Here is a 25,938-nt window from a genome sequence, read left to right on the forward strand (position 1 = left end):
CCCCCCCCCAGTTTCCAACTAGGCTCTCTGAATTAATCGGCAGACTTCCTGCTTGTCATCCCTGGGGCCATTTTCCTTTCACATTTCTATTCCTACCCAGGCACCTAAATGTTGTGTGCTAGCTAGTCAGATTGATAAGGAGCCCTGGCGAACTCGAAAGCTTGTTGTGGCCTTTCAGTTATTCCAGATAAAGGTTCTTGCCGGCTCTGTCTAGGGGTGATGGTTTACAAAGGCAGAGCTTCAGGCTTCTTCTTCCTCTCCTCCCAGAAACAGCCCTCTTTCTCGGGAGGAGAGCGAGAGGAAGGGAGGGAGGTTGGCGCAATCGCTGTAGATACGCGCACGTCCGGGCCCGCGTCGAGCCCTCCAGCCTGTAGGTGGTGGTGGCGGCAGCAGCAGCATCCGCGGCAGCATCCGCCAGCGGGGCCTGTGTGCGTGTGTGCGCGCTGGGCTTCCTTTCCTGCTCGCTACCTTCGGGGGGGCTCCTCGGCCGAAAGGAAACGAAGAGGAGGAGAGCCGGCCCTTCTTTCCTCCCCCCCCTCCCCGCTGCTCGTTTAGGAGAACCCGCGAAGGAGCCCCGGCGCCCGAAGCTTCCTTCTCCTCCGGAGGGCCGCCATGTCGGACGGCGAGAAGCTCAACTTAGATTCGATCATCGGGCGCCTCTTGGAAGGTGAGCGGCGGAGACTTCGGGGCGGGAGGCCGGGCGCGCCCGCTCTGCAGGGCCGGGGGCGGAGGGGGTGGTGGTCGCCTCCCGCTAACCTCCCGGGCCGGGGAGTGCTGCTGGGCCGGCCGGCGGGTGGGCGGGCTGCCCTGCCCGGTCCCCCCAAGCCTTCCTTTCCCCCCAGAACCGGGACGCGCCGCGGCAGCCCCGCTGGTTTTCGCTCCTTCGGCCCCAACTCGCCGGCAGTGGAGGACTCTCCTCCCGGCTCCCAGCGGCCGCTTCCCGCCCCCGTCCAGGGCGGTAGGGGTGGGGATGAGCCGAAGGGGGTCGTGGCGCCCCGGGGGGGGGTCTCCTCTCTTCTGGCAAGTTCAGAAGACACTGTAACACGGATTAGGCGTCCCTTAAACGCCCCGTCTTCCTCCATCGCTTCCAACTCAGGAACCCAAGGAAAGAGTTTTAACTAGGGCGGGGGCGGCGGGGGCGAAGGGACCCCGCGAACCCGCTGCATGAGTCACGGGTGGCGTTGCTACTATACCGCGCCGTGGAAGCCCCCGCTTGGCACGAAAACAAATACAAGGGCAACCCCGCGGCTGCGCCCTCCATTTAACCCGCTCCTTGCCAGACCCGTGAATTCCCCACCCCACCGCTCCCCACACCACCGGCTACAGTCTCTTTGCTTCCTTGTGAAGACCCGGATAAGGATCGGAAGAGCTTGGGATCGGGAGCGGGCATTCCGCAGGAGGGGGCGGGCGGGGAGGGACGGCTTCCTGGGAAAAGGTGTGGGAGCGCCTGCCCGCCCGCCCGCCCGTGGGATTTCCGCCAGCTGTAGCTGCGGTGGGAAGGGTTTTGTTGGGGGCATTGTTCCTGGAGGCGTGCCTAGAAGAGTAACGATGACCCAGCCCTGTAACGAATAGAGTAGCGGGTCGGCTCGCACCTCGTCACCTTTTTGGTGAGAGCGACGAGCCCTTTCTCCTCCCCCCCCTCAGACTGGGGGGAACGAAGCCATCCAAATACGTATCGCAGCCGAGGTGCGGGGCCGGAAGCCGCCAAGTCCCGCCTCTGAGGAGGGAGAGCCGGCTTGGTGTCCTCGGTGGGATTTGTGGGGCGGGGCTGGGAGGCAGGTGTGGGTCTCCCCCCTCTGCCCGCGGGGGAAGACCTGGCAGCGGCTTGCTGGGGGCGCTCCGGCAAGCCTTCGGAGGGGCTCCTGGCTTGGGCCTTGAAGGGGGCCGGTCCGAGCAAAGCTGGGCAGCCCTTTCTCAGGGGGGGTGACGCGGGGCCCCGACAGCGTCTGCCCGCGGCCTTGGCTTTGCCAGGAGAGCTGCAGGGGCGACCCGTGGAACTCAAGCCGGTGCGCCTCCTGGGAGGCTGGCCTGCGCTGCCTTCCGGGGCGGGTTGTCTCCCCAGGGAGGGAAGGGGCTGGAGCCGCTGCGAAGGAGGCCTTTCCTGGCCGCCTCCAGCCGGCTGCACGCATCCTGCAGCTACTGAGGTGGGGTTCAGCCTTGCTGAGACTGATCCAAACAGCTCCTTTCAGGCTCTCCTACCGCGCGCGGGGGAGGGAATTTGCCAAAGGAAGGAATGGAGATCGCCTGGGGTTTTCCCATTGGGGCTTTTGCCTAGTTTTCAGGCAGACTTTTGCGTTTGCTTTGCTTGCAGCCTCTGCCTGATGTATTGGTCAGGGCTGGTTTCTCCCAGGAGCCTAAACAGGGGAAGGAAAAATCCGCACACACACCCCTTCACAGAGGTGCCTCTGCACTCTTATAGCCAGAAATGAGGATGTGATTTATTCTTATTCTGAAACTGTTGTGTAAACAGATCATATAAAACAGGGGCTTTTCATATTGTTTTGTCTCCAAAATGCCCTCTCCCAAATTTTCTCAGCCTTCCCCCCCCCAACTTCACATGCCTGCATCAGCCTGTTCCAGATGGTGGAGGGAGATGGAAGGCCTTGTGTTCATCCAGTGGTTCCCAGCCAAGACTGAAACTCTCCCAGTCTGAGAGTTTCAGTCGTGGACTGAAACTCTCAGAAGCCTTCAGAACTAGCTGTGCTGGCCAGGATTTCTGGGAGTTGTAGTCCAAGAACATCTGAGACACAACCACTGCACTCACACCATTTCTGCATATGGGTGAGTTTGCTGCAGTTCCCCTCTTATCTAAAAGGCAGTGAATAGCCAGACAGGCAACCTGATTTCTGTTCTCTCTCCTTTTCAGTATGTCTATGTCTTTCTGCCCAACTCATGGCAGGTGACAGATTGGGGGGAAGGGGATGGGCTTCCCTATTTACTGTTCTTACGATCCCCTGGTAGCCAAGCCACGTGGCCTGGGGATAGTGAGAACTAGTGCATCCATCTGATGGGCTGATCTGGCTAAGGATTTTAAAAAAGGGGGGGTAGGTGGAAGATAGATAAAATTTTAGTAAGGTCAAAAGGCCAGCCACCAATAAAACATCTAAAATATATAAATATACAGAAATTTACAAAAATATTGAGATCAAATGCAAAGCAATAGTTAGTTCTGAGGCAAACACCAACAGTGTCAATACATCTCTGAAGCAATGCCAAAATGTCTAGCAGCAGACTATGCTCTGACTACAGAGGGTGGTGGTGGAATATTCTCCTGCTCCTCTGGTGGATTCTTGCTCTGAAGGGGGAAGGCTTGGTTAGGCTTTGTCCAGTACATCACCTAGCTCTCCCCAGGCACCGAAGTGAATTGGGGCTGCCTTTTGGCAAAGTCCCAGGGGAAAGAGGCGACACAACTGGCCACCTCTCTGGCAGCAAGTAACATGGGTGCTGAAATAAAAGCTGCATGATGCCCGGTGCTGGTGTGGATTTAGGGCCTTCCCTGGGACCTGTGAGTTTCCTTGGTACAGTATTTGCTGCCAAGGTAGCTGTGGATTGGGGACCTTTGAGGAACTGGGTTTTCCGTGTCCTCCAAACAGGCCCAACATGGGTCCACCTTCCCAAAGGTCCAGGGATGGACGTGTGTGGGGCTTCTGGAGGCTTTCCACCCTGGCCTGTAGAATAGCATCCAGGATGGGAGGCACTCAGATGGAGAATGGTAGGTAGTGGTTGGGGTGTCAGCAAGTGTGTCTTTTGTTTGCTTTTTCAGTGCAAGGTTCACGCCCCGGCAAGAATGTGCAGCTGACAGAAAATGAGATCAGAGGCCTGTGCTTGAAGTCGCGGGAAATCTTCCTGAGCCAGCCCATCTTGTTGGAGCTGGAAGCCCCGCTCAAGATTTGTGGTAAGTGGAGGCCATCCCACCCACCTCCTGCTCTTCTCCTAAGAAGCACAAGTGGTCCCTGAAGTCTGGTAGGAGGTTGGGAGAAGGGGACCTCTGTCGGTTCCTCTCATTACTTCTCCATGTGGAAAGGAAAGAGGAATTTATTGTAATGGATTGACCTGCCCTTTTCTTCTTTCTTTTTTTGTGCTCCCGCCCTGCAGGTGACATCCACGGGCAGTACTATGATCTGCTCCGACTCTTTGAATATGGGGGCTTCCCCCCAGAGAGCAACTACCTCTTCCTGGGTGACTATGTAGACCGGGGGAAGCAGTCGCTGGAGACGATCTGCCTCTTGCTGGCCTACAAGATTAAGTACCCTGAGAACTTCTTCTTGCTGCGTGGCAACCATGAATGCGCCAGCATCAACCGCATCTATGGCTTCTATGATGAATGTAAGTGTCTGGTGGCCAACACTTTTTGTGGCTTTAAAAGAGGATGGGATAAGTGCATAGGCGGTGATGACACTTGGGTCCTGCCAGCATGCTCCCCGTAGGCCCCTGGGTGCATAGAGAATAGGACTAGACAAGATCTTGGCAGAAACCGGTGTGGGGGGTCTTCTTGTATTAGAATTGCATGTGTGCAAGCACCACTGAAGGAATGAGGGACCTTCCACATGTTACAAACACAGGAAGATGTTTGCAACCCCAGGGGCCACCACCAAACAGTGTGCCATTCTTTGGGTGACGTATTTTGTCTCCCCACAGATCTTCAGCAGAAAGTGAGTCAGGAACCCCTTTCCCTGTTCAAGCAACCCTGCTTGGAAACGTGCTAGAACGGCACGGAAGGTGGATTTAAACATCCCTGTTCTTTAAGGGGAAGAGGGAGTGTGAAGGAAAGCCATTGCGGCAGGTCTGTTCTCCCAGGACAGTCTGACAGGGCCTCAGTTTTGCAATGGAATGCAATGAGTGAGGATGACCCCCCTCCCCTTGATGGCCATAGGTGGGGTGGATGCAGGGGTGCCCCTGTAGGTTGGCCTCTCCTGGCATAAGAGGGCATGGCAGTCTATGGTTCGAAAAGGGCTGTGCCTTCCTGCTTCTGTCCCCACTGACCAGCTAAGCTCCTTTATTCCCCTTCTCCTTCTGGTCCATCCCCATGCAAAATCACTACTTAACCCATTGACCCCACCAACACCACTTTTGCTCATCCTTACCTTCATTTTCATAGGTAAAAGGCGCTATAACATCAAGCTGTGGAAGACCTTCACGGACTGCTTCAACTGTTTGCCTATTGCTGCCATAGTTGACGAGAAGATCTTTTGCTGCCATGGAGGTGGGCTTAAAAAAAAAAAAAGCATGAGGCTTCGGGGGTTGGAGGCATGACGAAGCCAAAATGTTGCTCTTGGTGCTTGCCAGGGGTACGTAAAACACCACTGGAGAGACTGAACGGCTACAGAGCCTGTCCAGCAGCCGAGAGGCAAAGAAAGAACAAGCGCTGCAGGCAACGGTTACCGGCATATTCAGGAATTAGGGGCCTTACCTTGCCTTGAGTTGGCTGGTGAACTTTCTCTGGGGTAAAACAAAATGTGGAGAAAGCTACAGTGAAGGGGAAGAACACCTCCCCTTTTTTTCTGAAGACTTGCTTTATTTGTTGCAGATGTTTAGCTCTGGGGAGGGAGGAATAGGTGAGTCCTCAGATGTCGTTGTCCTGCAGCTCCCACTAGTCCTGGCCAGCACAACCCAAGCAAGAAGGATATAAAAACCATGTTCTAAAAAACAAAATTTAAGAAAGCTAAGCCCATAGTAAATAGGGTTGCAGTCCAGCAGTATCCGGAGGGGGCCACACAATGAAAGCTTTTTCTTGGCCTTTTTGTTTTTGACGCCATAAGGAAGAGTGCCATCTTGGGGCATATAAAGCAGGGTGGAAGAAGGAGAAGCACAGAGAGGTTGATCTCTTGCTTGCATGTTTTTAAAAAAATCCCAAAACTCCAACCAGAGATGGTGGGCTTTGGTAGCACCAGCAACCAGTGGCATGGCAGTGAAGCATATGCAGGTAGGAGCTGCCCATAGAAGTCCAGATGTACACCTGAGGTTCTGCAGAGAGAGTATTCTAATGCTTCTCTCTACAAACTAGCCAGCAGACGTTACAGAAAGGATGAGTCAGTTAATTGGTCAGCATGGCTGAGAATTTTTCTTTCACTTCCTGTTTCTAAGAAATACCAAACTCTTATCATGTTAAGCCCCATTTTGCAGCTGCGGACCCCCAAAACTCCCAAGATTTTCAATGCATTTTCGGTTCTGACAAGTCAGTATGCAGGGAAGTGCACCTTTTTAGTTGTTGCCAGTGAAAAACCATTGGTCTGGTACATACGTATCTTGCTTTCCCTCTGGTGAGTGCAAGGTAGCATTGTGTGGCCAGCAACCTTTGTGAGGTGGCCCAACTTCACCCAGTGGGTTTCATGGCTGAGTGGGAACTTGAAAGTAGATCTCTCAAAGCCCATTCCAGCAATGGGACTAATATCCCACACTGGTTTGTGCGCCATCCAAATAGGCCAGAGTCCCAACAAGTAGGGCAAAGGGATCAAATTTTGCAAGATAAATCCCTTGGAATTCCTGGGAAATTCAGTGCATGGCAGCAGAGGAGTGCGCTGCTTAAAGAAAAAGTGGGTGCAATGATTAGAGTGGGGGCTCAACTCCCCTTCTGCTCTTTCACAGTCTTGACAGCATCCATCCTCTCTTCTAGGACTCTCTCCTGACCTCCAGTCCATGGAACAGATCAGGAGGATCATGAGACCCACAGACGTCCCTGACCAGGGCCTGCTTTGTGACCTACTCTGGTCTGACCCGGACAAAGACGTGCAGGGTTGGGGCGAGAATGACCGTGGGGTCTCCTTCACGTTTGGCTCAGAGGTTGTCGCCAAATTCCTCCACAAACACGATCTGGACTTGATCTGCCGAGCACATCAGGTTGGGGCCCTGGAAGTTGGCCTAGAAGTGGAGGGGGAGGGTGCCTGTCTGCAGCTGGGCTGGAAGCGGAAGAGGTGGAAAGCCTGGGGCTAGAGGTACCTTTGCTTAGGGTTTTCAACAAGGATGTTCTTCCTGCAGGAGTTTGCACTGGATGACCCTTGAAAGCCTTTCTAACTTCTGGGATTAAAGGTCCATTTCTCCAGTGGTTAAAAGCTGAGGCTAGTGGTGGTTGGGAGTGGGGAAGTAGAGGGGCTGAACAGAGGTGGGGTATAAGGAGAAACAAGGGTTGGGAAGATGTGTAACTACTTTTCTTGTTGATCCCTTGTCCTTCTCCCCCGTTAATAGGTGGTAGAAGATGGATATGAATTTTTTGCCAAGCGGCAGCTGGTGACACTCTTTTCGGCTCCAAACTACTGTGGCGAATTTGATAATGCAGGCGCAATGATGAGTGTGGATGAGACCCTCATGTGCTCTTTCCAGGTAAAGACCTTTTTGCAGCTCTTCCCCCATCTTCATTTTTGGCATTATAGGCATCACAACTGGGGTGGAAGGCGGCAGAGCAGAGTTAAAGGTTTGGAAATCTGTTGTTTTCTTTTTTTTTTTTTTTTACTAAAACCTTGAGATCTGGTTTTTGCTTAGTGCAAAATAAAATGTACATGTAGAATTAAAGAATTTGGAGCCCAGGTGTTTGTGTGGGAGGCTCAGAAGTGAGCCATGCTCACAGTCCTTCCACCCAAAACCTGATTTCTGGATGCCCTTAGCTTTCGACAGTTCCAAAGCATCATGTGAATCTTTTTGTTTTTGCTACTTTTGAACAGTTAAAAGTCAGACAGCCCTTCCAGTTTGCTGTACCTCATTTGTACCTACATTTTGCAAGCAAAAAGGAGAGAAACCTTTGAAGAGAAAAAGAAAAAATTGTGAGGGATCTCGGGAATCCAGTATTGTGTGATAAATGTCAAAGCAAACATGTGAGATCGCTGAAGATGAGCAATCCCTCTGTATAAATGTCTTTAAAAATTAGTCATCTCTCAAAATGATTTATGCAGAATCCAGGCAACTGCTGTTATATGTAGAGTGTGTTCTTGTACAAGGTGAACTGAGATAACTACGTAGTCAGGCTTGTCTTTCAGTTTCTGTTTTTTGCATCAGTATATTACTAATGCATACTACAGTAAGATATAGGAACATTAACAAAGTGTCTGGAGTTTGATGTTTTTGTGTTAGAATTTTTTTGTTGTGTTGACTTTCAAGTAATTTTTACTCCTCTTGAACGTCAAGCAGCAGGAAAGTTAGAGCCAGAAACCACAGAGCTTTAGAATTTGGGATTTTCTCAAACGTTTGGGTTTTCCTGAGTTCTTCATCGGGCTGGATGCTGAGCAAAAGTGAACAAAGAAAGAGAGAGAGAGAAAAGACTCAGTGCCTTAGGATGGAGCTAGAACTCTTTAATTTTTCAGGAGACCTTACAGCATAGTAAAGTGGTCATTACATGGGGGAAGGTCCCCATCCTATTATGTGCCCTTGAAGGAAGGGCTTCAGTGAAATACATTGATCCTTGTGATTTTAAATCTTTTGAGGATTTCCTTAATAAATAAAAATCTAAGTATGGAAGGAGGGATGTAAGGAGCCCATTCAGGGCCACCCATGTTGATTGGGGAAGGTCTGAAGTGAAAATAGTCAGAGGCTATTAGTGTACTTGAAGCAGCTGAGAACCCTGCATGGTTAGGATTCATAATCATCTAGAGCAGGGATCTCCAAACTTTTCAGAGTGAGGGCCACAGCATATATTTCAAACTATTTCGAGGGTCGAACACACTCCTGCCCACCCGCCAGGCCGGATGTGGCCTGCAGGCCATACTTTGGTGACCTCGATCTGGAGCTCTGACCATGATTAGTTGAACATAGTTACAGGATTATCTGTTCCCATAAAACAGAGTTCAACAACCCCCGGTCTGTGGCCCGCTGCTGGTCCCCGGCCTGAGTCCGACCGGGCTGCGAAGACAGACCTCCCACCTCACCCCTGCCCTCACTCACCCCTGCAAAGGCTGTTTGCAGCTGCATGCGCACTTGTGCACATGTGCAAGTGATGGCGCTTGTGCGGGTGGGTGCACTCATGTGCATGTGCAAACAGCGGTGCTGCCGTCCGTGCTTGCACATGAGCGTGCGCCCGCCCGCACAAGCGCTGCTGTTCGTGCATGCGCACAAGCACAGGGGATGCCCTGCCTTCCCCAGCCAGTCTGTGGACTGAAAAAGGTTTGGGACCGCTGCCATAAAGGACTAATGTATCTATATTTTCCAGATTTTGTATTGAGAGGCCATGTTTCTATTCTTTTTTTTTATTTTAAAGTACTGTTTTGTGGGGTTGCCCATGTTTTTCTGATCCCTTTATTTATGGAACTCTTTCCCTTGGTATATTGAGCAACATGTATATCTTTATTTTTCCTCTGTTGTTGATGTTTCTGTATTCCTCCATTTCAGCATACGAGGAAATTTCCAAATGAAGCCCACCCCAAACCTTCAGTTTAAATCAAAACCTTATGTTTTGTCTCCCTCCATAAGGAAATTCAGAGCACAAATGACCCTAACACCACCACTGAAAATATTAGTAATGAATATTTCCTTTCAAGTCAATTCTGACTTAGAGTGACCCTTTCCAGGTTTCTCTAGGTAAAAAGTATTCAGAAGCGGCTTCCCATGCCCCTCTTTTGGGGCTTTTCTGGCACCGTGAAGCTTGTGCAAGGCTACACAGGGTGGCTTTTCTCCCAGGAGGTGCAATGGGGAACTAAATTGACACGTGATGCCAAACTCACTCAGCTATCCCAGCCAGCACTAAAAATATTGGCATGTTTATATTCTCTTCTAGTTGCTTAACTTCCACCAGTAACGCAGGCTATAACATAATCCCAGTAACCACTTCACTTCTTATATAACACTTAACTACTAGCTTCAAAAACCTATAATAAATGCTAGCATCTACAAATAGCAGATTTAGTCTTTAGTTAGTTACATAGTTTTTACTCCTACAATGCACATTTTCCTTGTTGAATGGAAGGAAGTTTTGTATCTAATAGGCTTTGCTATGTTATGTGCCTTTGATTCAGAACCAATTTACAGGAAATCTTAACAGCTCTTTCAAGGTAAGTGAGATATTTAAGGAGTGGTCTTTCCAGTTTCGACTCCCCCAGTGAGTTTCCATGGCTCAGCGAGGATTTGAATCCAGACATCCCTGGTTCTAGTCTCTTCATCTGTCCACTAGTCCACAATATTCCAGTAGGCTTAGTTCTAGTTTTTTTGTTTCTAGGAAAGGGTGTATCAGTGTGTCAATGCTTTGAGTGAAGAAAGAAGAGTGGATCTGCAGTTTGAATTTTACTTTTTTGGGGGGGGGGGTTGCTTCAAACTGACTGCATTAAACAACAGATGGGTCTCATTTTCAGGAATGTGGAAAACTGGAGTTGGTCTCCATTCAGATAGCTTAACAGAAGTTCTTAAATTAAAATTGTGACTAATTTTCCCTGGAAGACGAACAAAATTCAAAATGATCTTGATAGGCTGGAGCGCTGGGCTGAAAGCAACAGAATGAAATTCAACAGGGATAAATGCAAAGTACTGCACCTTGGAAAAAGAAACCAAACACAGTTGCAAGATGGGGGAATACCTGGCTCAGCAATACTACAAGTGAGAGAAGGATCTTGGAGTTGTTGTAGATCATAAGCCAACAATGTGATGTGGCTACCAAAAAAAAAAAAAAAAAAAAAAAAAAGGCAAATGCAATTTTAGGCATTAACAGAAGTATCTTTTTTCAAATCCTGTGTGGTGCTGGTTTCCTTATATTCAGCACTTGTTAGGCCTCACCTTGAATATTATGTCCAGTTCTGGACACCACACTTCAAGAAGGATGCTGACAAATTGGAACAAGTTCAGAGGAGGGTGAAAAGGATGATCAGGTGGCTGGAAACCAAGCCCTGTGAGGAAAGACTTGGGCACGGTGGAGACATTCAAGAAAAACTTAAGACAACCTGCCAGATATCCTTTGATTTGTATTCCTGCAGGGGGTTGGACCTAATGGCCTTATAGGCCCCTTACAACTTCACTATGATGTGATTCTAATGAGTTTTTATCTCTAAATAATTTTCTTCATCTTAGAAAAGGGTTCCAAATTGGTGTAGTTTTGGTGAGGGGAGAATATTTCCCAACCATGCTTATGTTTTTTGAAACAAAATAAACGGATGGCTGTCCTCAAGGATCTTGCAACGTTGGATAGTGAGGGAGGACAAGGGTTGAATATAAGCAAGTGAGATTTTAAGTACTTACACTTGGTTATAGCTGAGAATGAAGCTGAAAGCATTAAGCAAAAGGGGCAAGGTTTAATGGTGGAATGGAGTTGCATTTTTCCAATAGGATTCTATTTTTGAGTTGGCGAAAACTTGACAAATTGGTTGGCTTCTGTACTTGTTACTTTGTATGTTTTGTTAAATCAAAATTGCTTCGATGGGATTATTTACCCCCTCCCTAGGGGTGAGGTCCAGCAGAGTTACACAATCCCTGCGTCAGCATCTCATATCCCCTTTTGTCTTTTCTCCTTCCAATCTCTCAATCTACAGATCTTGAAACCAGCTGACAAGAACAAGGGTAAATATGGCCAGTTCAGTGGCCTGAACCCAGGTGGGCGCCCGGTCACGCCTCCACGCAACTCGGCCAAAGCCAAGAAGTAACTGGCCATACCTACCTGCCTGCCTGCCTGCCCGCCCCCAAGCTCTAAGTGTGGGGCCCAGGCTGTCATGTGTAGCGGTTACACTGTACAGCGGCTGCCTACCTCCCCAGGGCCTGGCCATGTAATTTTTTTTAAATGTCTGAATAAGAATTCAATACCAAAAATTCTGCTCCCCTAAGAAAAGGGGATGTCTTTATTTTTGGGGGTATTTTTGATTGAACTTTTTGCCAACTTTGTCCCGATGAGTGCTCCCCCCTCCCCCATGGGGGGTACTGCATCTTTTTGAATAAACATGTAAGATTCTTAAGCATCTGGTCCTGTTTTACTGCTTTCGGAAAATACTGATGTGTCATGCAGAAGTCCCATTTTTCTCTCTCTCTCTCCCCCCCTCCATTTTAGCAAAGGGAACATTTCCCTTTTCTCTCCAAGATCTGGCTCATGACAGAACATTTGAGGATGTCATTCTCCCCTGTCTCTCCTATGGGATGCATGAATGTGCTGATTTGTGGAAGCGTGTTAGTGAAGGGGTGAAATGTCCTTGGGAACAAGAGTCTGTGCGCAGTGAGAAAAGATGCCTTCATGGAGATGGACCACATTGCCCTTATTTTTATGCCAAAACAACAGATCTCTCTCGCCCTAGCTTGTTTCAATACCATTGTTGTCTTAATTTATTTCCACTTAGCATTTCTGTACTTCCAGATTGTAAACTGAACAGTGCAAGCAACTGCTACTAAATTAGATAGTAAAAGTCAAGGGTAACCTCTCCTCCTAGAGGCATCACATCCCAGAAGTTTGACAGGACTACCATGAGCTGCAGTAGAGACCTGTTTAGAAGAGGGTGGTCACAGGTTCCCTACTCCTTTTCTGTAAGGTATTGCTTCTGTAGCTGGCTTCCTCAGACCAGTTTTTTCCCCCCACAGATATGCACTGTATACATCACTTCACAGTGAGGTTATTCCAGTGCATCTGGGGTAAAAGCTACCATTCTGTCTTAGCACGTGGTCCTCCAAGCAGGGTTACCTAACAAAATCCCCCATGTTATAAGCTATTTAAAGGATTGCTTGGCCCTGCCTGCCTGATGTGAATCGCTCTGTTGTTGCTTGCTTAAGCTCTAGGTAAATCCCAAGGCACGGCACAGCAGTGCCTGCTAATGCCATTTGCAGGAATTAGCTTTAGTACTGAGTCAAGGCAGTCACACAGAGCTAAGACAAAGAGAGAGGTGGGGACACTGGGAGCTGGGTGCACATGGAGGAGGACAGCATCTCCAATACTTGGGACAGGGTTGATGGGCACTGTAATCCAGCACTGTTGGAAAGTGCAGGACAAAACTAAGTTCCTAAAAGTAAACAAAGATACATATTTTATCCACAGATGATTATAGCCCTGATGGGTTTGGGCAACCAATAGCATTTTAAGGTACAGGGGTGATGCTGTTAAATCAGGCTGCAGACCTTTTTGGCCCTCTCCAGGTCAAGATTTCCTGCAACACTTGATTGTATGACTTGGTTTGGTTTCCAGAGACTTGTGCAAGAAGGCATTTGGTACTTTCATGCCCAAGCAGTTCCCTGCTGTACCATCTGCACCCGAGCTGGCCTCTCAGTCAGTGGGAGGAGCAGAGGCTCTCAGCTGACTTTACAGAGGCCGGAACATCTCTGTGCTGTGGCCTCCATCCTTCCTGGCAGCCTACGTTAAGTGTGCAAACGGCACTTTCTCCTCTAACTGGAGGTCACAGGAATTTGTCCTGGAAGTTTTGGACTGTGGCTCTCACATTAATTAACCCTGCTCCCTTGGACTTCTGGGAGTTGGCAGTCCAGCAGATTCTAGGCGTGGAGTTCCCTTGTCCCTCCTTCAAACTGGGTACCTTCCTTTTTGACTCCTACCTGCACCAGGGCATCTGGCTTCTACCCATCTATCCTGTAGGCAGATATACCTGGAAGAGGAGCAGAAGCATTTGTTCTAAAGTGACAGCACAGCTCAAAAAGTGCTTTTCTACTTTTTTTTGTGGGAGTGCTTATGTTGAGTACTTGGCTACCTCCCACAGTACTGCCAAAGCGTTACTCAGTAATGCAGCTCTAATAGTAACCTAGCTGACAGCTTCTGTTCCAGTTCCCAAGTAATTTTTAACAAATGATAGGTTCAACAGTAATGTCAGCTAAATGCAAGAGGAGGAAAAGCTGCCCCGGAAGATGCAATGTAAAGGCTTAAAGGTTCATCCGTATCACAGCTACAGTTCACATCATAGCCAAAACAGTTAGAAGCGTATCTATTACACAATGTTACTGTAAACTCAGAGCAAGCCATTTCCACACAGATTTATTCCTCTTTTCAAAGATATGTGAAATGCCTTGTGGAAAAATGGAGAGAAAGTGTGTTTGTATGGATATATGCACGTATGTACTGTGTCCCTGTGATTTAAGTTCGTCCCTGTGATTTAAGTTCAGAAGGTAGGTTGTGTGTGTGTGTGTGTGTGTGTGTGTGTGTGTGTGTGTGTGTGTGTGTGTGTGTGTGTGTGTGTGTGTGTGTGTGGTGTGTGTGTGTGTGTGTGTGTGTGTGAGAGAGAGAGAGAGAGAGAGAGAGAGAGAGAGAGAGAGAGAGAGAGAGAGAGAGAGAGAGAGAGAGATCATTTAATTTTAAAAACTCTGTAAGAAGAGGTTGCTGGTTTAAGTGATTGGGGAACAAGAAGAAAATTAGCTGGTGGGAGTAAGATGAGTCTCCTAACCCGCCAAAAGGAAACTTGGCTTGAAATGTCTTTCCTTGCAAGCTGTAGGAGTTGAGGGGGCTGGTGTGTGCTGGTAGTTGATAGAAGGTCTCTCATGATTCTCCTTCACTGTCCTCTGCCAGCACCTCTTGGCTCGAAGACGACTGGACTGCAGACTGTGACTGGCTTAGAACTGATCCAAAGAACAAAGACCGAAACTGAAGGACAAAAAAGGAAAAAGAGACTAAGAACTGACTAGGCTCAAACAAGGAATAGCAACATAAGTTCCCACAGAAATGCTTGAAAAGAGGCATATGGTACAGTCAGGGTGTGAATGTTTGCAAGGGACATGGAGACTAGCCAGTCACTCCAAGCCTCACACCATCTCCCAAATGTAGTTTCTACCACACCCTTTCAATGTCTGAAAGCCCAGATTTTGCAATAGTAAGATTAATGAAGCCTGACTACAGCTTTTGGAATAACAGGATGCAATCAGCGGCTCTGCTCCAGCTATATTTGTCATGACTTAAGGTGCAGTGAAACTAACAAGCTAGCGGAAAGTGACTGAGGTCCTGTCCCTTCCCATGGAAATCAACTTTGAATTGGATCAGAGTAACTAAGGAAACTGCATGTTACAGTACTAGCTGGAACACATTAAAAATGTTCTATGCACCGTCTAGCTGATGGACAGACATATTACTCTCATTGCAAAAGCATGCTGTGCCAATCCCACCTTCTTGCACTGAAGTGAGTGGCCATGTTTGCTTTTTAGAGTACAGGAGCAGAATTTAACATGCACCACTAGATCAGTAAAATGGTCAAGAGAGTCATAAGTCTACAGTGCCTTATGCTCCCAACCAGAGCTTGGGGGAAATAAATGAATGAATGAGATAATGATGATGATTCCTCAATTTTTGGAGGGAGTCCCAGTTTTGCATTTAAGTTGTTCCCGTAGCTTTGCAGCAACCTGTCCTGATTCCTCAACAGGGTCTGCTGAGCCCTGTAGTCCATTTGTCACCAGATGCCCAGAGGCTACAGCACCTGACACAGTCGTATGGGTTTCTGTTTATTTCCTCTCCTCATAGTTGATGGTTGCTGGACACAGTTGGTCTGGCTTCTCAGCTGAGACCTGTGGGGCCTGGGAGAACCTTCAGGCAGCAACACTACCACCAGCATAGCTCTCAACCTCACTGAAGCACACAAGCCCCTCTGCCATAACGAGATCTGGTCATTACGCAAAAATACTAACTTGGCAGCCTAAAAAAACCCATGGGAACATCAGGTAGAGAAGATGTCAGAAAATAAGGAAGTTAAAATCGTGTGGGATTTTCAGATCCAAACATACACCAGACATAGTAGGAACAGAATGAAGAAATATCTGGATCATTGGCATTGCAATTCCAGGGGATGCCAGAGTTGAAAATAAAGAATTGAAAAAACTAACGAAGTACAGAGACCTGGCAACTGAAACATCTCGCCTCTGGAAGAAACACACCAGTGGTCCCCGTAGTCATTGGGGCTTTGGGAACAATATCAAGAAATTTCACACAGTCCTATAAGCAGTTGCAGATCACAGAAATCACACCATCAGAGCTACAAAAATGGCAGTATTAGGAACAGCATACATACTGTACCGATATTTAACAGCTACTTCGGTTTTTGGTTAAAACTTGTATGTTATATAATACCAGTCAATGTTTTTATAATTTTGATAGACTCTGCCTGGTATTTTTGAGTAACAACAACAACAACAACTTTATTATTATTATTATTATTATTATTATTATTATTATTATTATTATTATTATTATTATTATTATTATTGGACAAAGCATGGCCAGTCTGACTGAGGAATTCTTATAAGTACAGCGGGGCCTTTCAGTACCTACCCGTTTTTGTGGTGGGGTGCCCGGGATGCTTCCCTCGTGATCACTGTCTGACTCCTGTGCACCAGAACTGGTGAGCTTCAGAGGGAAGGTGGGGCTGGGAGACAAACCTGCCCCTTCCATGCCACCGCATGTGGTTTCCATGGCGATCATATAGTCATCAATGTCGTCAGTGGTGAAGTCATGGGCAGGGGCCAGGGGCTTTGGTGTGCTGGCAGGAGAGAAGTGGGAACAGGGACTGTTAGGAAGCCCCAAGCTCTACCTCCCTGGAGGAGGCATCCAATTAACCACAGGAAAGGTTTCCCTTGGCAGGATGTATGATGAATTCAGCAAGTCATGATCTCAAACATAAGACATTTGATATTCCCCCTCCCCCCCATACACATCATTAAAGTTAAAAAGGAGATAATTACAGCAGAAAGTGCTTTATATAAGCTGGAGACACTGAACTATTCCAAGAGTAACCAAGGCAACCAAATAAATGTGCTTCAAATGGCAGCTAACCAAAGGACTAGGGTGTGGCAGAGATCTACTCAGCAGCCACCACTAACAAAAATCTTATACATGACATTGACCGCCCAAAGTTATCCTGCTGTTGAACGAAGGTGGCGCTCCCATTTAATGCCCCTGTCATTTGCCATCTTTCCCTCCATCCTGCCTGTGTGTGAAGCAAAAGGGCCTTGCTTACCAGCTGGTCACCTGCGAACTGGGGCTCTCTGGCTCGACCAGCGTGGCTAGAACAAGGTGTACTGTGAGCACAGGATCCTCCATAGTGAAGATAGCTGGCCTGCAAGGAGAAACGTGAAGTGGGCAGAAGTTTCCAATAACAAGCATTTGGGCTTGAAATGGATGCAAGAATGAGGCAGAGGCATCTCTAGCAAAGCTAACTGAAGTGCTCACTTTTGCGGTACGGAAAAGCCAGTCACTGGCTATTGAAAATAAAGTATAGTATGAAAAACAAAGGATGTTTGCTCTTAAGAACCTTAGAGCAGTAGCAGTGCTACTGCTTAGCCCACCAGCAGGGCATGAGGGCAACAGTATCCTCTTGTGCCTCCCAACAATGAATACACAGTGGCACAGTGACTCTGAATATGGAGCCCCCCTGGAAATTCTCATCCAGAACTTCCTCCCTGAACGCTTACCTGCCAGGAATGTCAAAATAGATATTAAGGGGAAGATTTGAAGACTCAGCAAAACTCAAAAGACCCTGAGAAAGCAAAAGAGAAATGACATATGTCAGAAAGAGTGAAGACATATGAAGACCACTGGTACCTCTAAGCCCTGTATTGTCCATGACTTCATGTAGGATTCTTTTCCATCTCTGTCTGGAGAGCCCCAATATTCCCTGGTGGTCTCTCATTCAAGTACTGACCACACCTGACCCAGCTTAGCTTCTGAAATCAGACAAGAGGGCGTGTCTTTCAGGATACTGTGATGGCAGCCATCTCTTCTGCAGCCAGGAAGTGGGAAGTGCACTCACTCTGAACTCCTTGAGGCAGAAGGTGATTTGGGTCTCTTGCTTGATGTGAAAGGCCTGGAATTCTTCCTCACTCAAACACAGCTCTGTCACCATCGTCCGACTCAGTTCTGAGGCAGAGACAACAGTCAGAACAGCCTGGCCTTCCAGTTTCCCCCGCCTCCATGTCATACTCTTTCCTGCAACACAGCTCATTAAAAAGTGAAGCAATAAGGATATGACAATCTGTGTTCTGTTAAAGAAACCACTACGCCAGAGACTCAGCAGCCATTAACACTGGCTAAGGAAATCTCAGCTACGTTAAGAGGCTGTGAGGACAAGCGGCAAGCCGAGTCATGGAGGCCGGCTCACCTGTCTCTTCTTCCAGGTAACTGCGGAGGCTCACTTTCCCTGCAGGGCTGGCACTCAGGATGACCTCCGCCAGTGTCAGTGGGAAATGCACTACAGCGTCTGCCAAGAGTCTGATTTGGATGAAAGGAAAAAAAGGGTGAACAGAGAGGCAGATTTCATAGTTGCATTCCCCAGCTTCTCCCCAACCCTCTGTACTTTCTGTTTATGAGTATTGCCCTTATTTAAACTATTAAAGAAACAGCCAACACAAGGCTACACATCCATGCCCCTGTCCAAATGGCCTCTACCAGTCTTATACATACACATTGATGGTTTAGTGCTAAACCAGTAATTGAGGGAAACATCTCCTAGGCAAGAAAAGACACATCTTTTCTGAGAACATTCTTTTCCTCTAGATCTATACCTGTGAATTATGTCATGTTGGTTGCACTGTAGCCTTGCCTACCATGTGGATAAGCAAGTGAAGTTAAGGTCCATATAGAAATGCTTGGCTCTGTCTATCTATCTTTAACTATCAAAACTGCCAGCCAGCCCAGCTCTCTCTCTCTCTGCTGGCCATGCAGTCTCACCCAACTACATCTTAGCCCCACCTGGGAGAGGCACGCAGAGTATGAGCACATTGTGCTGTGTCAAAGTCAGCCTGTAGAGATTCACACTCCTGGAAGGACAAGTCATGGGTCTTGACAACACCTGCACAGAAAGAGACAGATGGACGTAGTGGGAGATGGATCTTACAGCAATCTCCTATGATGGAAGAATCTGAACTACACTAAGTATGGAGCAAGATGGACAAAGTACAGACTGTCCATCACACCTGGCCCCCAGGGGACCAAATGTAGTCTCCAGATTCCTGTCCCCTCCACAATTCTTTGTACACAAACACACACACATTTTTAACAATAAGAAGTCACCTTTTGCCTTCTAGAGATGAAGAGCACTTTTGCTTCCTTTTGAGCAACACTGGCACCCCTACCCTCTCATCTGTTTTTAAATATATATACGGTACATCAGTGACTAGAGAGCAGAAGGGGGCTTCTTCAATTTAAAATAATGTAAAGATTTTTTTTAAAAAAATATGTGTTGGGGAGCATTAGAGTGGGTACAGCCCTCCAAGGTCTAGGAATGGCTATTTGTGGCTCCCCAACATTCTCTAGAATTTGCCCACACTTCCTATATGCACCAAAGCCATACCTAAAGACGTAAGAACTGAGGAGGAAGAAAGACAGCTGCACTTTTCCTCTACCAGGGCCTGAACTTGTGGGTGGGTAGGAGACATGAAGGAATTAAAATCTGTCTGAATCACCTTTTCTTCTAAAAAGAGCTCTGTTTAAATATCATTTTGTTACAGCAAGTTCAATCTGCTTGATAAACTTGGAGTTAAAATTCAAACCTAGTAACATTACTGTGCAGAGCCTGAAAAAGTTACTTTTGGAACAACAGAGCTCTCAGCAGCCACCAAGCAAGCGTGATTGCCTTACTTTCTCAACTATAGGGCCCCGTGACAACATGTGCAACAAGGTGGGCAGTTTCACCATCTCCGGCTTTTACAGAAAATAGCCCCTGCTAGTTCCCCCTCCCCCGTCTTCAAAGGCCAAGTTGAATCACAATCTCCAATTAAACGTCTTGGCAAGCCCCACTCCAACAGTGGCTATCAGCTCTGTGTAGCCCTTTACCTCTCAACGCAGGGATGGGGAACCTTTGGCCTGCCTGATATTTTTGCATTCAACTCCCGTAACTCCTGGACTATTAGGCTGACGGGCTATGCAGGTGAAAAGAACTGCCAGGCCACAAGTTCCCCACTTCTGTTTCAGAGGGTGGTGAGGCAAAGGGCATGATGGACTCCTACAGCTGAGCTTCACTGGATTCCTCCTTTCTTGCCTGGACTCTTTTATTCCAGATGCATTAGGAAACTCCCTGTTGTAACCCAATCGCTGCTCATTCAGGATTCCTCCGCTGATAAGTCTTCCATCCAGATTTCTACAGCACCAACATCCAGCTACATTTTGCATGCATGCACACACCACTGGTCTTACACTTTATCCACTTTTCACATCCAGGCAGGATTCCACCCGGTCTCCCAGCACTCACCATACTTGCAGTGCAGCTGCACACGAAAGCGGCTAGCACGGGCATTCAGTGAGATCAGACATTTCTCCACCGTCTTCTCCAGGGAGGGAAGTGAACGGAAGACAGATAGAAAAGACTGGAGGGCAGGAGGAAACGGAGAAGTTATGTGCCTGTGGCTGCTTCCTATCAAACAGGACCCCTCATGAAAGTCAGTGAGTACTAGTTATAGAGTGACAAACTAATTATTTATTCATTATATTTATAACCTGCTTTCTTTCCAGCCAGCTCAAGACGGCATATATACTTTATCTTCACAACAGTGCTGCGAAGTAGGCCAGGCTCAGATAAAGGCCAGACCCAAGCTCTTCTGTTGAGCTTCATGCTCAGTTTAAACCTGGACCAGACTTGAAAAATAAGTCCCTGTCCATTGTTCTAACCACTGCACAATGCTGGTGCTTTAGAGATGGGGAGATCCAGCTTCACATCCCTATATTGCCATGAAACTCTATGGGTTTCTTTCGGATTCACTGATATTTTTCAGACTAGAGAGAGGACAACCTCTAGAACTCTTGGGTTCTTTAGAGGAAATAAATGAAAGGCAGACTATAAATACAGGTAAATAAAATGCGACCCTGTGGTGGCTAGTTCTCACTCTCATCTCAGAGAACTGAGCTGGGGCACCCTTACTCTTGCAGAGTAACTTCCAGGCAGAGTTAAGGCAATTCAGTTTGGAATGTCTCAACAACTACATTTATTTGAATAATGATGGGGGCATGGATCAGTTTCCAATGTGAGCTATAACAGACCGGAAAACATGCTTGCTTCTTTAATCCTTGGAAAGTATTTGGCAACAACAGGGGGAGCAGAGATTGTGAAAAAACCACAGTGGATTACCAAGCCACAAGCAATTCCTAAAAGTGATCTCGGGGAAAAAGGCCACCCACCCTCCAACTACATAACAAAAAGAACCTTGCTGGATCGCATAAATTATTTCCCTGATGCACGATTCTGATTCTACTAGAAATAACCCTGGTGCCACTGAGATGCTCATAAGCTAGATGTGAAGGCGATGGCTTGCCCCCAGATTTGTCTCTAGCATTTGCTCCTCCAAGGCATGGTTTCTTCTGTACATGGAAATTTGTTTACTTGCTACAGTGAACAGCTTATCAGCACATCAGAGCTTGGAAAAGTGTGGGATTCTTGGAGCTACGGTCCAAACCAGTAATATGTCCTGCTCTGCAAAACATTTGTCCTCCATTATTACATCAGAAACAGAGTTAGGGGGACATCAGTCGATCACAGCAAAATGTGCTGCAGTTTGTTAAATGGCATCCACAGTACAACGCACTTGCCATGGAAGAAAGCATATGGTTGCGTACTGCAAAGCTTGGTGGGTATCTGCTGGTCTCTGTGAATAATAGGGGAGATAGTCAAGCTGTGGCTAGATTGCAGGTGGGATGTTCACATGAGCAAGTGCTCCCCCACACTTTTAAAAAAAAGGCCAGGGGAATGGTTAGGCTAGCCTCCTCTGGGACATGCTGGTTTTCCATAGGTATCATTTGTCTCCCTAAGTGGGGGGGGAAGGTGTTCAGACATGCTACTTGTGCTGCCACCTGCAGTCTCAAGTGGTGCATATATACAGTTTGTTCACTAGACCAGTAATGGGATACGAAGGAAAGCACAAGGACTAGGATGGCTGAGATTCGTCCTCTGTCCATGGGCACCTCACCTTCATGTGCACTTTGCACCTGAAAGCACCCACATCTGGGTTGGATCCAGATTCTCCTGGCTGGTACTGCTGGAAGAAGAGCGGGGCAAACAGGAAGCAGGCATAAGCTGAGTGCGATGCATTTATTGCCCGCAAGGACAGCTGGAAAAATGAGAACAAACAGGGTCACTAAGTCCATCACTATGGCAGAGCAAAAGGCACATTTCACAACTTCTTCTCAGCCCTAACACTTGGATCTAAGGGAGGAATGCCTTCAGATGCTGTGTAGTATGCATAGACTATGGGGTCAGGCTCCTCCCCACACCACTCCGGGGTATCTGCCCAGTCTTCATCCTCCTCCTTGTTGACTGCCCCAATTATTCCCGGGTCTCCCTTTTTTTTTTCTCCTGACAGAAGATTTCTTTGGTGGGCCTTTTCCTGCCTTCCTCATTTCCCCACCCTTTTGGCATCCCTTGTCTCTTGGCACCTGAAGAGAGTTTACCCCAGAGTAATATCCAGTAATCCACCCCATACTTGCCTGGTATTCTTGGCAAGGACCCATGGAGGGCCAATGGGATATGAAAGTAGACCTTTCCCATGTGCCCAAACTCGCCCACTCACAGGTGCACACCCAGGTCACAAACAGTATCTCCTTAGTGGCTACAAAGGAGCAACAGGATTCTGATCTATGTGTTGTTGTTGGCAGGAAGTCGGTATATTAATCACACTGTGTGACACTCCCTCCCCATTCACAAACCACATTCCTCTTTTCAATGCTCTCCCCACATTGTTAAGCCTCTTGCCTTACCCCTTCTTGTAGTGGCTCAATATAGATTTCATCTCCAATGCGAGAGAGTGAGTGTACCGCTTTTCCCAGGACTGCAGGAGAGGCAAGAAGAAAATTATGGTGGAACGAATCAATTGAAGGATCTTGAAGTGTCAAGTGTGCTGTATGTATATCACCACATGTTCCCTCTTTTATTAAACCATTATCTGGGTTTATTGTTTACCCACTAATGAAGTCTATGCCCACCCGGGACACAGAATTCTTTTCATTTCACTCTCCAATACAGACCATCACATTCTACTGTACTTGCCAGTCTCCCAAACCGAACCACTCACTTATTCCTGTCTTGCCAGGAAATTCATTTTACTGACAAGGATGAGGAATCTCTTCTTCTATTGAGGAATACATTCCCTTAAAGAGGGGGAATCTGTCAGGGGTCACATGCCAGCAGTATATAAGGTTGGAACGAAAAGTAAAGAGAACCACCTTTTCTAGAATGTCATGTGTGTACACACATGAAAGACTCTGTTTTTGTCAAAGGGCCAGAGGTGTATGTGCCATATACCCAAATCATCTTTTTTTGATTTACCTTTCACATTGCCCCCAGTGACGACACACTTCATGCCAAAAGAGAGAAGCCAGGAAGTCCCCCCACACCAAGCCCAAGGTGAGGGGACCAAACATTTGCAATCTTATTCAACTGGTATCCCGTGGCCAGCTTCGTTCTGTGATATAAAGAATTCTCTAGGACTCGGCAGTGGATGCTGAAAGAAAAAAAAATATAAATTACATACATATACCAAATTCATTTCTTACAGTGCTTGGATAGCCTAAGGAAAAGTTCTGCTAGTGCTGTAATCATCAGGATGTTTTATAACCAAGTACTGTATATGCCTAGAGGATGGCAATCCAGATAACTAAGTGCATATAATTTACCCCAACTCTTTCTCTAAAACAAGTTTTTCTCCTAAGCTGAGGAGGCATTAAAAATTATGTATCCATTCTGATGTATGGCCATTACAGTAAACATTGTTCAGATTCTTTAATCTTTTTATGCACAGTCCAAACATCAAGTATTTTACTCATAAGTACATTTTATTGAAATTCACTATATGTCATTTGCACTTAAGCGTGCATAAGACTGCAGCCTCCATATCTGCTGACTCTAGAAAGCAGGTGGATTTGCTTTGTTTTATTTTGAAAGGCATCTGGAATCTGAATAATAAACATACCATTGTTACTACTCTGTTTGTTCAGTTGGGGATATATGCATATCTATGTATTTACATTAGATCTTTGTTGCGGGCTTTACTTCTCATACACATTCATAACATTTGGAAGATAAATATCACTTCAAATAAGGATGGTCACTTACTGGCTCTTTCTTATTTATCCAAGGAACTTACATATAATCTTATCAGATATCAGTTGCTAGACATGAGACATTCAAATCTATTTGACCAAAAAAGAAGTCTGAAAGACAAGTCAAATGGATGGATGGGTATGAAAAAGCAAGTTTTCAGACACATGCAAATTAAATTTTAAGGCCCATTTTAGTCTTATTGAAAATATAATAATCATAAGCTACTTAGCTACTCCTTCTAGAACAAAATACTGCAAAGTCAATTTGGAAGTTGCTTGGGTAGCAACTGGTTTAACACCCTTCACATGCCTTTCTTGTCAATTCTGGGGGAAGGGATAGTTGCTACTACAGTACTTTGGTAGGAAGACTGGAGATGGGAGGCCAATATCAGGAGGGCCACAGATTCTCCTTCACTGCCTTATATGTTGTACGGGCAAAAGAGCCTTGGAAACAAATTCAGCAGGTGTCCATTAACACTACTGTACAGTAGTAGAAGACTATATATGTGCAGTCAGAAATAATCCAGTGATCAGGTGCTGTATGTGCAGGATCATCACTTTAAAACTTCAGGATTATGGCATCTCTGTCAGGTGTCACTTAGCACACTTAGGAAACATTGTGCCAACCCACAAGTCCACGCCTGGGCAATCCCAACTCCTTGAACCAGAGAGCAAAGGTGGGCAAAGTGCAGCCCTTTAAATGGGCTGCAGCTTCCGTCATTCCTCATCGCTGGCTATGCTGGCAGGCTGATAGGGGCTGTGGTACAAGGCCATCTTGCGGACCCCCGTTTGCCTTTCAAGAGAGGATACCAGTCAATGGAGATCTCAATAATGGATTACCCAGCTGGCGGAGTTTGCAATAAGGTGGGTTAATTAGCTCTTCTCTTTAACTGCTGTGCAATCTCCAAGCTGCTTATGACTCATGGAGACATAATGTGCACAAATATGTGCACTGTGCAACGTTCAAGGAGCGTTTTATCTTTGCCCCCCCTCCTCCTCCTCCCCCAGTGAGTTTCCTGGAGAGGATTTGAACCCAGATCTCCTGGGTCCCAAACCGAAACTCTGTCCACTACGCCACACTGGCCGTTAGACAGAAGATTATAGATCCCAGCTCCAGAAAAGGACACCCCTCTTATGCGCCAATCACTGCGTTAGGAGTTGGCCTCCGAGCCAAAAGACCCCAGCTCCCGAAATGAGGCAGGCGGGCGGGCCGGCCGGCCACCCCCCACCCCTCCCTCTTTCCCCCGGAATAGCTCCTACCTTTCCCCCGAAGTCAAACAAGTGCGCCAAACTCCACCTTTCTTTAAGGCCCGCCTTCTCACCACCACGCTGCCTTCACATTGGACAATACGCCTTCCGTCATCGGGAAGTACGCAAGAGTGAAAGAGTTAAGAGTCCGCTCCAGTATTTCCGCTCACGTGAGCCAATGAGCTCGCGGAGACGACTTTCCTCGCTTCTTCAGACCATAGATGCTTTTTTTTTTTTGTGGTCGTTGTCCTTAGGTCGGGTTGGCTCCAAACGCTCCGCCCCGGATCAGAGTTGCCTCTGGGAAGGAGGGAGCGAGGGACTGCGCCTGCGCCATATGTAACAGGTGGTGGAGGTTCTGGCGGGGTTGGTGATTATGGGGTTGAGTACCCTCGCTGTCCGTTTTTCCGTTTACTGCTGGGCAGGATCCATTCAGTTCTCCCGATTTTTGTAATTTCTTCTATGCCTGTCAGTAACGGGAGGGCAATTATTTCTTTTACTGTCCAAAAAGAATTAGAAATTGGCCGTGTGGTTCAAGATTACGCAAATGCAAGAGTAAGGTGATCCTTTAATTGAACTACTAAAAAAATCATACAAATTGCAAGCTTTCCTGAGTAAATCTCACTTCCTCAGGCTGGGCACATTACTTGATAGATACTAACTAGTTACCTCAGTAACTAGCTACCTGTGTGTGGTTTTTGGATGGATTACTACTTTGATTGGATTTTTAGGGTTTTCCATTTTCCCAAGTGATTTTTTCTTTTTAATATTTATATATTTATTGTTTAATGTTGCTTTTTATTGATGTAAGA

At 47.1% G+C, this 25,938-nt stretch overlaps 2 protein-coding genes across 4 annotated transcripts; one reads left to right on the plus strand and one right to left on the minus strand.

Annotated features, from left to right (window-relative positions):
• Positions 1-414: 414 nt before the first annotated feature.
• Positions 415-11,852, plus strand: PPP1CA (protein phosphatase 1 catalytic subunit alpha). The gene is made up of 7 exons (XM_072985384.2): positions 415-667; positions 3,764-3,895; positions 4,096-4,326; positions 5,099-5,203; positions 6,614-6,837; positions 7,183-7,317; positions 11,436-11,852. The coding sequence occupies exons 1-7, from the start codon at positions 613-615 to the stop codon at positions 11,544-11,546; spliced, it is 993 nt and encodes a 330-aa protein (XP_072841485.1). The 5' UTR covers positions 415-612; the 3' UTR covers positions 11,547-11,852.
• Positions 11,853-14,153: 2,301 nt separating this feature from the next.
• Positions 14,154-25,428, minus strand: RAD9A (RAD9 checkpoint clamp component A). Of its 3 annotated transcripts, none has more exons than XM_020805997.3 (13): positions 25,142-25,428; positions 23,895-23,992; positions 23,109-23,283; positions 22,541-22,611; positions 21,754-21,894; positions 20,046-20,160; positions 18,548-18,647; positions 17,958-18,067; positions 17,610-17,716; positions 17,272-17,336; positions 16,818-16,916; positions 16,133-16,340; positions 14,154-14,461 (listed from the first exon to the last, which is right to left on the minus strand). In XM_020805997.3, exons 3-13 carry the CDS (start codon positions 23,140-23,142, stop codon positions 14,357-14,359), a joined length of 1,155 nt encoding a protein of 384 aa, XP_020661656.3. In that variant the 5' UTR covers positions 23,143-23,283; positions 23,895-23,992; positions 25,142-25,428; the 3' UTR covers positions 14,154-14,356. The 3 variants fall into 3 exon arrangements, with proteins under 3 accessions (XP_020661656.3, XP_020661657.3, XP_020661654.3); XM_020805998.3 differs by having other exon boundaries at positions 23,926-23,992; positions 25,142-25,262; XM_020805995.3 differs by lacking the exon at positions 23,895-23,992 and having other exon boundaries at positions 25,142-25,399.
• Positions 25,429-25,938: the final 510 nt, after the last annotated feature.

Source organism: Pogona vitticeps, chromosome 1 (genome assembly GCF_051106095.1).
Source record: "Pogona vitticeps strain Pit_001003342236 chromosome 1, PviZW2.1, whole genome shotgun sequence".
Classification (NCBI taxonomy): Eukaryota; Metazoa; Chordata; class Lepidosauria; order Squamata; family Agamidae; genus Pogona; species Pogona vitticeps.